Here is a 10,051-nt window from a genome sequence, read left to right on the forward strand (position 1 = left end):
TACAAAAACTACTTGTTTATTGACAATCACATACAAAGATCCACTGTCCTCAGCAAAAACATCAAATATTCAATTGGTCATTAGGTACAAAACAAACAAAAACTCAGCGTTAGTTGGTTTTACAAACACGTTCAGGACTGCATCTCAAAAGTCCAGAGTAGCTTTGTTACAGAAGTGCCTGACAGTATGTCGATGTGACCGTTATCGAATTAACAGAAACCACACGATGCGGCAGAGCAGATGTCGGAAGCTCAGCGGTAAAAGGTTTCACAGAAAAGAGAGTAAGAGCTTTAAAGAAGTGCTGTTGTCCTTGTCTTCAATCCCACGATGCAACACTGATGCTTTGACCGGCTGCAGACACGATTTCCATCTACAGAAAGAGTCAGAACGCACACGAATGAACCAAACTGCAAACGGGCAACTTTTCTGTGGTCGCAAGTTCACGACACGGTTAATCAATGCAAACACTGATTGATGATTAGCTCAGTGGGCCGTGTGCAGTATGTTTCTCATCTCAGCACACATTTTACATTTTATTCTGCATATGATATTCTGTATATATTATCACTGCCTTTTTTAAATGGTAAATAGCCCCTAAGGACCCCAAAGCGCTTTACACATCCAGTCATCCACCCATTCACACATTTTTAGTTAAACAAGTGGTAGTGTAGTGTGAGTGTAGTTACATTTCACCGGCATGGTGAGATTCAGACGGTGGATCTGGACCCAAAAGATCATCACATGATCTTTTGCAGCCATTATAAATGTAATTGTACTTATTTTTGAAGCATGACGTAAATGAATTCTTATTTCAGTGCTAATTAAAATCAGCACTTATAGCATCACCTGTTAAATCAGATTAAAATGCTTAAAAGTGTGCCGCCTTTGCCCCAAAATGAAGTTTTAAAAAGATTTCCACCCTCAAGCTACTGTTTTACCACCACATTTTTCACAGAGCTTTCTCTTTCTCTTCATAACGTCTGCTCTTTGGCCAGACTGCCTGTTCCTGCTTCTAAAGGCCAATTCCTGCAAATGCTGACCGACACACTGAGACCTACCAGTGCTCTACGTCAGCATCCTCGAACTGACCCGCCTCCATCGCTGCTGTGTCCACCTCCATCCCATCTGTCAACATAAATGTACACACCAGAAATAAATCTTAAAATAATTGATCCTCATCTTGCAAATCATCCAGAAATACTTTAATTTTCACTGCACAGAAAAGATTTTTGAGGAAATGCAAGTAATTTATATTTGCTCTACATTATAAACTGAACAGTATATTTATTAGTCTCTCATTGACTGGTTAAAGCAAGAAAAACATAGGATAGTTTCATTTTTAGTAACAACTGTACAGGTGATGATAACTCATACCAGAGCTTAAAGTTAGGGACTGGCTGCTTTGATTCACAGGTGTGTCACCACAGGTGTAGCTGCTAGCTGCCTGCTAAGCTTCACCTCCACTCTGTCCATGCTGCTGGTGCCTCCTGAAGCATTTTAATGAACTTATCTGACAAATACAGTTCGTTGAATAAACCAACATGGTGGCAACCAAAACACTAATGCTGCAAAGTTCAGATAGCAATGGATGACAGCCAGGCTGCATGCTGATCAACCATCCGCCTTCCCGATACGCATCAGAGCAACGTCGAACATGAGTTGACCTTTTTTGTATCTACAGTGCCATTTTGTTTAGTTTTAGTCTAACTTTGTGTTATTGTGTCCCTCACATCGGTCTCATCGTGCTCCGTGTGTCATGCCATTACTTATTAAGACTAAAACACAAAGAGCGACAGGTCGAGGTTTGTGCGACTCTGACCTTCAAACTCGGCTTTTGTTTCTTCCGTCCGGACTCCAGCCATGTGGTACTGCTGAGCGACTGACTCAGCCAGCATCCCCTCTAGCCTCTCCAGCGTGGCCTGACCCTCCTGCGTTAGCGCCGACAGGCCCTCGTCGCAGGTGTAGAAGGTTGGGATGTCAGCGTGACCGTGCTCTAAGCAGGTGGAGGAGAGAGATGGTGATTCAGCAGCAACAATTTAAAGACAAATTGGACCTGGATGCAGGGTTCACACATCATCACTTAACAACAGGATAGCACAATCCCCTCACTCTTATTTTGAAAGTTCAGCTGCTGATAACCATCTATTCTCAGTCCTGCTGCTTCTTCAGTGATTTAAAGACAGATTTACAAAGAGTACTGTTTAATCCACCTGTCCACACTGCACTGCCATAAACATCAGTTACTCTGTGCTCATCTCATTTAAACTTACCAGCCTCTGCAAGCAAGCAGTCCGAGTCACCAGTCCGTGAAGTGGAAAGAGAAAAGACAGAAGGAGAAAAATGAGAAGACTTTTACATTCAGACAAAAGAACTATTTTATCAAATGTTCTTTACAGTAAACTATTTAAACTGGAACTATTTGGTAATCCTTATTTTCTGTCATATATGCAGCTACAATGGTGCGTGCTCAGAGTAAAACAGCCACCATAACAAATCATGAGATCACCATACTAACAAGTAATCATTATGAGCTTTTAAGCGCTTATTAATGAGGATTAGTTTATAACCTGGATCTGTCTAATCTCAAACACGGGGACATCCATAATGTGGCTAATCAGACCTTCTCTTTGCTAGACAAAGCTAATCAGCAACAATTTCCCTTGTGGGATTAATAAAGTATCCATCCATCCATCCATCCATCCATCAGAAGGAAGCTTACTTAAATGGGAGGAGCTAAAGGAGATAAATGGGAGGGGTTTGTGTCAGACAAAGGAGGATCGAGGATGAACTGTGGTGCTGTCGGAAGGAGGAATAAAGTAAATATGAAATGTGTTTAAAGATAATTTAGTGTCCAAGAATAAAACTTTAGGTTGGAAATGAGCAGAACAGATCAACTTTACAAGAACAGCCATTGGTGATGTAAGAAATTCACTTCAATAGAAATACAATTAGGCACAAAGCCATTTCTACTCTGTATTCTCAAATACAATAAAATGCTTAAAAAGAAAACTTTTTTTTCTGGAAAGATTTTCTGCTTGTTTTGTGTTTCTGAATTAATTTGAGGATTTATATCACTGTTTGTTGGAATGCGAGGAGCTGTTGTCTTCTTTGTGTCTGCTAAAGAGACAAAGAAGTGCATGAAAAGAGGATCCTAAATCATCCAGACTGAAATCAGACCCATTTTTACAGGCCACTCCATTGTAACGTTGAGCCAGGTGCATTCTGCATCTATGCGTTTGAGTTTTGCCTCACCGGCTTCCTCCACGTCGTACTCCTCTCCTTCAAAGTCGTTGTCCGAGTCGTCATCCTCGGGATCGGGGTGGAGCGCCTGGCACTCGCACATGGCTGAGAACATGGACTCCACTGCAAGTAAGGCACACAAAGGTATAAGTGTGATGCTGCGCCATCTCCAACTGTCGTTTATACAGGATGTGCAGCCTGCTGCTCATCCTCAGCGAGGTCACTCACATGCCGCTTTGTCGCTGGGAACAAATCGAATCTCTGTGATCGCCCCTTCGTCTTCATCATCGTCACCACCATCACTGCTGCCGTCATCATCATCATCAGCTGCTTTCTCTGCCATTTCTGCCTCGTTCTCTTCTGTAAGGAAACAGGAGAAGTCAGCAGTGACCCAAAAACTCCTTCAGAAACTGTAAAGAAACTATTTGTACACAACAGGTCAAACACGCTTTAACAACCCTGAAGACTGGACTCCCCTCACCCCCCAAAAACTACATATTTTTGGGGGCCTAAACAAGTAAAAAGAGATATAAAGTTCAGATGTAAACTTCGCCTCACTGTTGAGTTTGCCGTTGACCATGACGTAGAGGTGTTCCTGTGGGTAAGCGCTGACGTCTCTGGAGATGGCGTGCAGACCGATGGAGGGATACTCCAGAGAGAAACCCAGGCCTGAGCTGTCAAACCACGACAGGCGCCTGATAAAAAGAAAACAAACTGCTTTAAACAACAGCACTAAACAACTTTTAGATGCTTTTAAATGTCTGCCAAGCTTATTATCTGACTTTTCTGGCAACGACTAATTACGGTCTCAACTGACTATTAATTTATCATATGATATTTTAAAAAAATGTTACAAAATGCCAACTAAATTACTTTAACATTGTTTGCTTCTACTTCCTAAAAGTAAAAAAGTGCTTTGTAAAAAAATATGTAATAAGAAAATATGTAATTGTAATGCAACAGCGAGGGTCTGTGAGAAACATAACACAGCTGTAAAATCTGAATTTACACACACACACACACACACACACACAATGTTTCCTTCCCAGTTTATTGCTGTTTTGTGCTTTTCCAAAATTTTTTACTAGCTTAAGAAAAATAAATATGAAATTAAATTAAGAATTGAATAACTGAAATAATATAACAACATGAAGACAACAAGAAGAAAAAGAACGCAAAGACAATGTAAAAAAGGAAAGAAATACAATGATAGCACAGAAACAAATTCCAAAAAAATTAAAATAAAAAATACATTAAAAAAAAAAAAAACATGAAAAAAAGGAAAAAGAAACCCGCCTTTTAACATTACCGAGAGTCCAAGTAATACCAAAACACACACAAAATATATCATGTTTACGGAGAAGTACCAGAAAAAAAATGTAATATAAATAATAAGTAGACATATTTCTAATACTGGATTTAAAAGAAGACATCCACATTTTGTTCTGCAATGTATTATTTTGAAAGAGTGCGCTCCGGAAGTGATTTCAGCGCGCGGAGCAGACCTTTATTTTATGTCTATAATGTAAACTGGTGTGATTTCCAATGAAGTGCGCGTGAAATCCCGATAAGAACCTCAATAAACACGAGCCTGAACCCCAGACCCACGAGCCAAAGAGCAAAACACGCGCCACGTGCACCACTTACGTTTCTGCGACGTAGAGGGTGCCGCAGCCGAGCCGCTGGCCGTCCAGAACCGCCGTGGTCTCGGCTTGTTCGTGTCTCACTCCCTCGGTGGGAGGGTGGAGGTTTTTCAGTAATACCATAGTCCTCGGTCCGCTCGGACGGAAAAGAACAGAAACCGGTGAAAACGCGCAGCTGCGTGACAAATTTTGTGCTGGCTAAAGCTGGCTAATTTTACCCGGGGTAACTTCTCAGTGCTAAATCAAAGTCCGACAGCTGGAGGCGAGTAAACGTCAGCCGTGCTATAACGCCTCTTCCCTTGGATTAGCAGATCCGGGACAGAAAGCTTTGAGTGCGAGAACAGGCGTGACAAAAACTGAAAACACAGGTTACAAAGTGCTTGTTCAGGGTGACGTCACGCTAAAGTATCGCGACAACACAGAACTCCCAACGAGAATTCACATACTCCAGATTGGCAGTTTAAAAAGCTGTCGCGAGATGGAGCTGTTTCGTAATCTTTTATTCCTAAAGATGTAGAAACATAAATTCTTACATTATTTACCCCCCCCCCCCCCCCCCAAAAAAAGTTAAAAAAAAAAACCATTCTAACAAAGACTGAGCATATAGACAAAACAAACACGATTTTTTAAATAAACAAGCACAAATCAACAAGGTAAAAAAGGGAAAGGACACACTGAGTAAACACCACTGATTTTATAAGATTTTTTTTCTTTCTTTTTTTCACTTGTTGGTAAAGACATTAACTTAAGGGCTTTATAAACTGATTTAAACACTGACTTAATAAAAAAGAATCATTAATATTCAAAATAGTAACTCATTACGTTTGGATAATTGATCCTCGTTATATCAGTTTCTTGAAAAATAGTTTGGAAACAGAATAAAGACAGAGTTTGTTTGTTTTTGTTGTTTTTTTTGTTTGTTTGTTTTTTTGCCAGTCCCATTTGGTTCTTTAGCCGTCAGAATTGTTGTCTGAAGACCAACAAGGATACCCAATGGATTTACTTTGCCAAATGGATCATCGTGGCATTGCCGTATTGGTCCATTTGATCGACCTTTGTTTTTATTGTTTATTATATTTTATTTTCAGATGTTACAGACGGGACAGACATGAGTGAGGGATAGGAAAGGGAGAAAGAAAGAGGAAGGAAAAGAAAAACAGAAGGGGAGAGGGACAGTGAGAAAGGGGGGGAGAAAAAAATCTCCTGGGTCACCTGTTGAGAGAAGAAGAATAGAAAACAAGCAAAAAAAAAAAAAAAACCAAAGCAACATACTAAACACAACACCATCGCATTAATCTAGCTAAGTGTAAACAGCAGTAAATACTGAATATTCAATGTTGTTGTGCAGCACGCAGGACAGACAGCGCACAATGTGCTTTGAAGTAGCAGCCAAGAAAGGTGTAATTTAAGTCTACGAGCAGTGAACACCCGTGTGCATACCTGTGTGGATCAGCGCGCTTGTATTCAAATGGTTTCCACATGTAATGGTCTGCAAGAGGATGTAGCAAGCCATAGCCCCGTCCCCCAGGGCATGAAGTAGGCATGGAGGAGATCCAGGCCCCAGACATCCAGAGGCTCCCAAAGCACGAGAGCCCAAAGAGGACCACCGGAGGGGCATCCGTGCCACCCTCATGGGAAGGGCTGAGGATCCCCAGACGAGGCGTCACCCAGTAGCCACCGAGCAGAAGCTAGAGGGGGCTGCACCGGCATGCCCGCCGGCTCTGCCGGCAGCCAGCTGTGCCAGAGTGAACCGAGCGGCAGGCCCAGAGGCCCGAGGGCCCCCCGCACCCCGGAGGAGGCCCGACCGAGCAACAGGCGCCAGGCCCCGCCAGGTAGCCACCGGGAGTGAGCCGGTACATACCTGAGTGCCCAGCCCCGGACACCAAGAACCACCAATGCACCGACCCCTAAAGGCATCAGTCACCGGCAGGGAGTGTGGTGAGGGGAGATAGGCCTTGGAGGGCCTGGGAGTTCCCAGAGAGGTGGAGTGTAAGACCCGACCTGACATAGACACAGAAAAACAGGCACACACAGACACAAACATGCATTCCCACCCTCATGCACACATATACAAACACTCAGCACTCACCCAACGTAAGGATTGACATAAATGGACATGTACACACAATCACACTCCCCAAACATATTCTATACCCCGGGTCCAGGTACCCTCGCCCCCAGAGGGGGAAACAGAACCCAGACCCAAGAGATGTTACCCTTCCCCCGGGGTGGAGGCAAGCAGACCGTCCCAGGCTCCGCAGCAGCAGGGAGGCCAATCGGACAGCTAACATCTCCTCCCAGCCCCCCCGCCCCAATGGCTAGCAGAGAACGGGGGTGTGTGAAGACCCCATACCTCCCTCCTCCCGCTCATGTGTAGTGTTGCTGCGTGTTGTTCTAAAGTCTAAAGTGCATTTAAAACAAGGGAGAGCATGGTGCTGCTGCCAGAGAGCAGCAGGTGTTAGCACGGCCCCTCCCGAGAACCCTCAGTGTCTACATGGATTTAAAATTGGGAGGTGGGCACCAGCGCCAGAGGTAGGTTTGAGTACACAGACCGTCCACTGGATGCTGTTAACGTGCCCACCCTCAAGGCCCTATATATATGTGTGTGTTATGAGAGTGTAAGTAATGTGGATGTCTAAGTTGTGAGATAAAATTGAGGCAAAGGTGGTCAGAAGGGGACGGGGGGGGGGGGGGGGGGATGTCTCCCATGCACCCTTGTGACACACCCGCACCCCAAGGCCCTACCTGTGTGGGTGAGTGTGGTGGAGCGGGAAGAGGGAGGTAGCCGGGGATGGGGAGGAAAAGGAGGGAGGGGAGGATGCCCCTCCCTAGGGCCAGCTCCCCCGCTGACCCCAGTAGGCACCCCCGTCCTCTGGTACCCACCAAGGCAAGGGAGCCCAGGTCCATCCAGACCGGGGCCTACAGTAGCAAAAGACAGAGTTTGTAAGGACTATAAGGTCCACAAGCACTGAGGCAGTTATGCAATTTTCTAATCTTGCCTCAGAACACACACGCACACACACTGATTACTCATTTTACATCAAAGTTTGGGAGCTCTGATCCGGTTAATTAAATCCTGCACTGAAATATGAGGATTGTGTGTTTATTAAAATTTAAAATCATCATGGAGTCATTGACAGAAGAACATCAACATTCAGCCTGTTAAATTAGATTTAGATATTTTTATTTCAGAAATGATTCCTAATAAAAATGGAGAATATAAAAACACAATCAAAGCAGTAAAGTCCATATTATGAAGTGTTTGCTGTATCAGACAATCATGTTTCCAGTCTGCTGCATCACAACAATTGAAATGCAAATATAAATGATTCACAACAATGAAAACAATATAGTGCAGATAAACATGGTGCTGTAATGAATCTGCTCTTAAACACAATAACAAAATACATTTTCCAAGAGAGATGATAATGATTCACATCAGAGTGAAGAACGAATACATTTACAACTGGTTTCTAACATTTCTTATAGATCGAACTGATCACTGATAGAAACAGAAGAATATTCAAAATGATACTCTGAGAGATACATGAATGAGATATGGATAAACATCAAATTACATAAAAGAAAAAAGCACATAATCACTTTAGCTGACATTAAATGAGAATATATGAAAAGAGATCATCAAGATGTACATCAAAGAATTAAAAAAAAAAGGCAAAATATAATAATAATAATAATTTATAACTTATATAAGAGAGTGAGCCATCCAGTCAGCTCAGAGCACAGATTCATATCTACAATAATATTTTTGTTTGTTATTATTATCATTATTATTATTATCATTATTATTATCATTATAAATGCTGATGAGCACATTAAGTGTGTGTCTGAGCTGAAAGCTGCTCTCCTCTCCTGGTTTTCTGTATCACACAGACCACAACAACACAAAGCATCACCTGCAGACCGCTGAGCAGTATCCACCTGACTCTGTAGAAGGTCGAGTAAACCCCAAAGGCCTCTCTGTGGATCAGAACTGTTTTTTCTGTGAACTTGCACTCTTCAAAAAAGTCTAAACCTGCACACCAGTACTCTCCTGCATCTTTCTGTGAGATATTAGAGATTATCAGTTTGTCATCAGAAAGAAGGATTCTGCTTTGATTTTCAATAATCTCAGTAAACTCAGTGATTTTTCCTTGTGCCTGGATTGACTTCATGAACCACCTTGTGAGCCATTCACTTTTTTGTGAACATCTCACAGTGACTTCATCTCCCTCTGAGAAGACGTCCACTGCAGGTGGACCAAATCTGTGGCACACTACAAGCCGGCACAATTGTTTTATGGTTTGACCTCCACAGATGTACCAACCTGAATAATTTAACATCGTGATGGAAACACATGCGAGTAGTTTTGCCCGGCTTTCTTTGATCCAAAGTAAAGGTCCACCTTCTCCCAAACCGGTGGTTGGCCATGACTGAAGGGACACTGCAGCACAGCTGTCTCTCCCACTGTGTGATAGATGAACATTATTGCTTTGGTCACATCTATAAAGTGAGTGGTCACACACTGCTGTTGGTTCATCTCCAGACAGATGTAAGATGTTTGTGATGTGTTGAATACATGCAGAAGTGGTGTTTTTTTCACCTCCAAGAAACTTTCTTTTAAACTTTTCACCTTCACAATTGTTGTCGTTGTAAAAGAATTTCTTTGCCGTGTATCCCCCTCGTATTTGATCCACTGGACCAGCAGATTCTTATTTGCTCCCTCACATCGTACCTCCACTGTTGCTGTTAATAGAAACCACAATCGCCTTCCACCTCTCATTCATGTGCGTGCTAAGGCTCCGCAAGAGCCAATGAGAAACTGGAGGTGCTCAGCATAGAAATTATGCTGTGTGCAATGTATGTGAGAAGACAGTTAAATACTGTGGCAACACAACAAAGCCTTGAAGAGAGGATGTAATGTGTGTCAGTATGTAATAAATTTCCCAAAGAACTTCCAAGCATGCCTCCGTCGTCAGTTTCGAGTTGATCGCTGTTGATGATGCACTGCTCAACACTTCTCCAAAAAAGTAATCCAGTTACTAAAAGTTAAAAGTAGTTAGTTGTATTGTGAGGTTAGGACTTTGGCACTGGAGAGGGTGGCTGAGACTTTCATCCTGATTTGCTCTGCTTCTGTTTGTGATAATTCATTAATCCGTATGGCGGTT

General features: G+C 42.7%; 1 protein-coding gene across 2 annotated transcripts; it reads right to left on the minus strand.

The window, feature by feature from the left end:
• Positions 1 to 5,277, minus strand: clns1a (chloride channel, nucleotide-sensitive, 1A; the record flags this gene model as incomplete). 2 transcript variants are annotated; one of them, XM_080889224.1, is made up of 7 exons in its annotated part: positions 4,888 to 5,275; positions 3,799 to 3,935; positions 3,469 to 3,600; positions 3,253 to 3,363; positions 1,820 to 1,993; positions 1,059 to 1,125; positions 1 to 370 (listed from the first exon to the last, which is right to left on the minus strand). In XM_080889224.1, coding segments are annotated over exons 1-7 (741 nt in total). In that variant the 5' UTR covers positions 5,007 to 5,275. The 2 variants fall into 2 exon arrangements, with proteins under 2 accessions (XP_080745350.1, XP_080745349.1); XM_080889223.1 differs by lacking the exon at positions 1 to 370 and having other exon boundaries at positions 1,055 to 1,125; positions 4,888 to 5,277.
• Between the last annotated feature and the right edge of the window lie 4,774 nt (positions 5,278 to 10,051).

The sequence above is a fragment of the Rhamphochromis sp. 'chilingali' genome, assembly GCF_963969265.1.
Source record: "Rhamphochromis sp. 'chilingali' genome assembly, chromosome: 8".
Lineage (NCBI taxonomy): Eukaryota > Metazoa > Chordata > Actinopteri > Cichliformes > Cichlidae > Rhamphochromis > Rhamphochromis sp. 'chilingali'.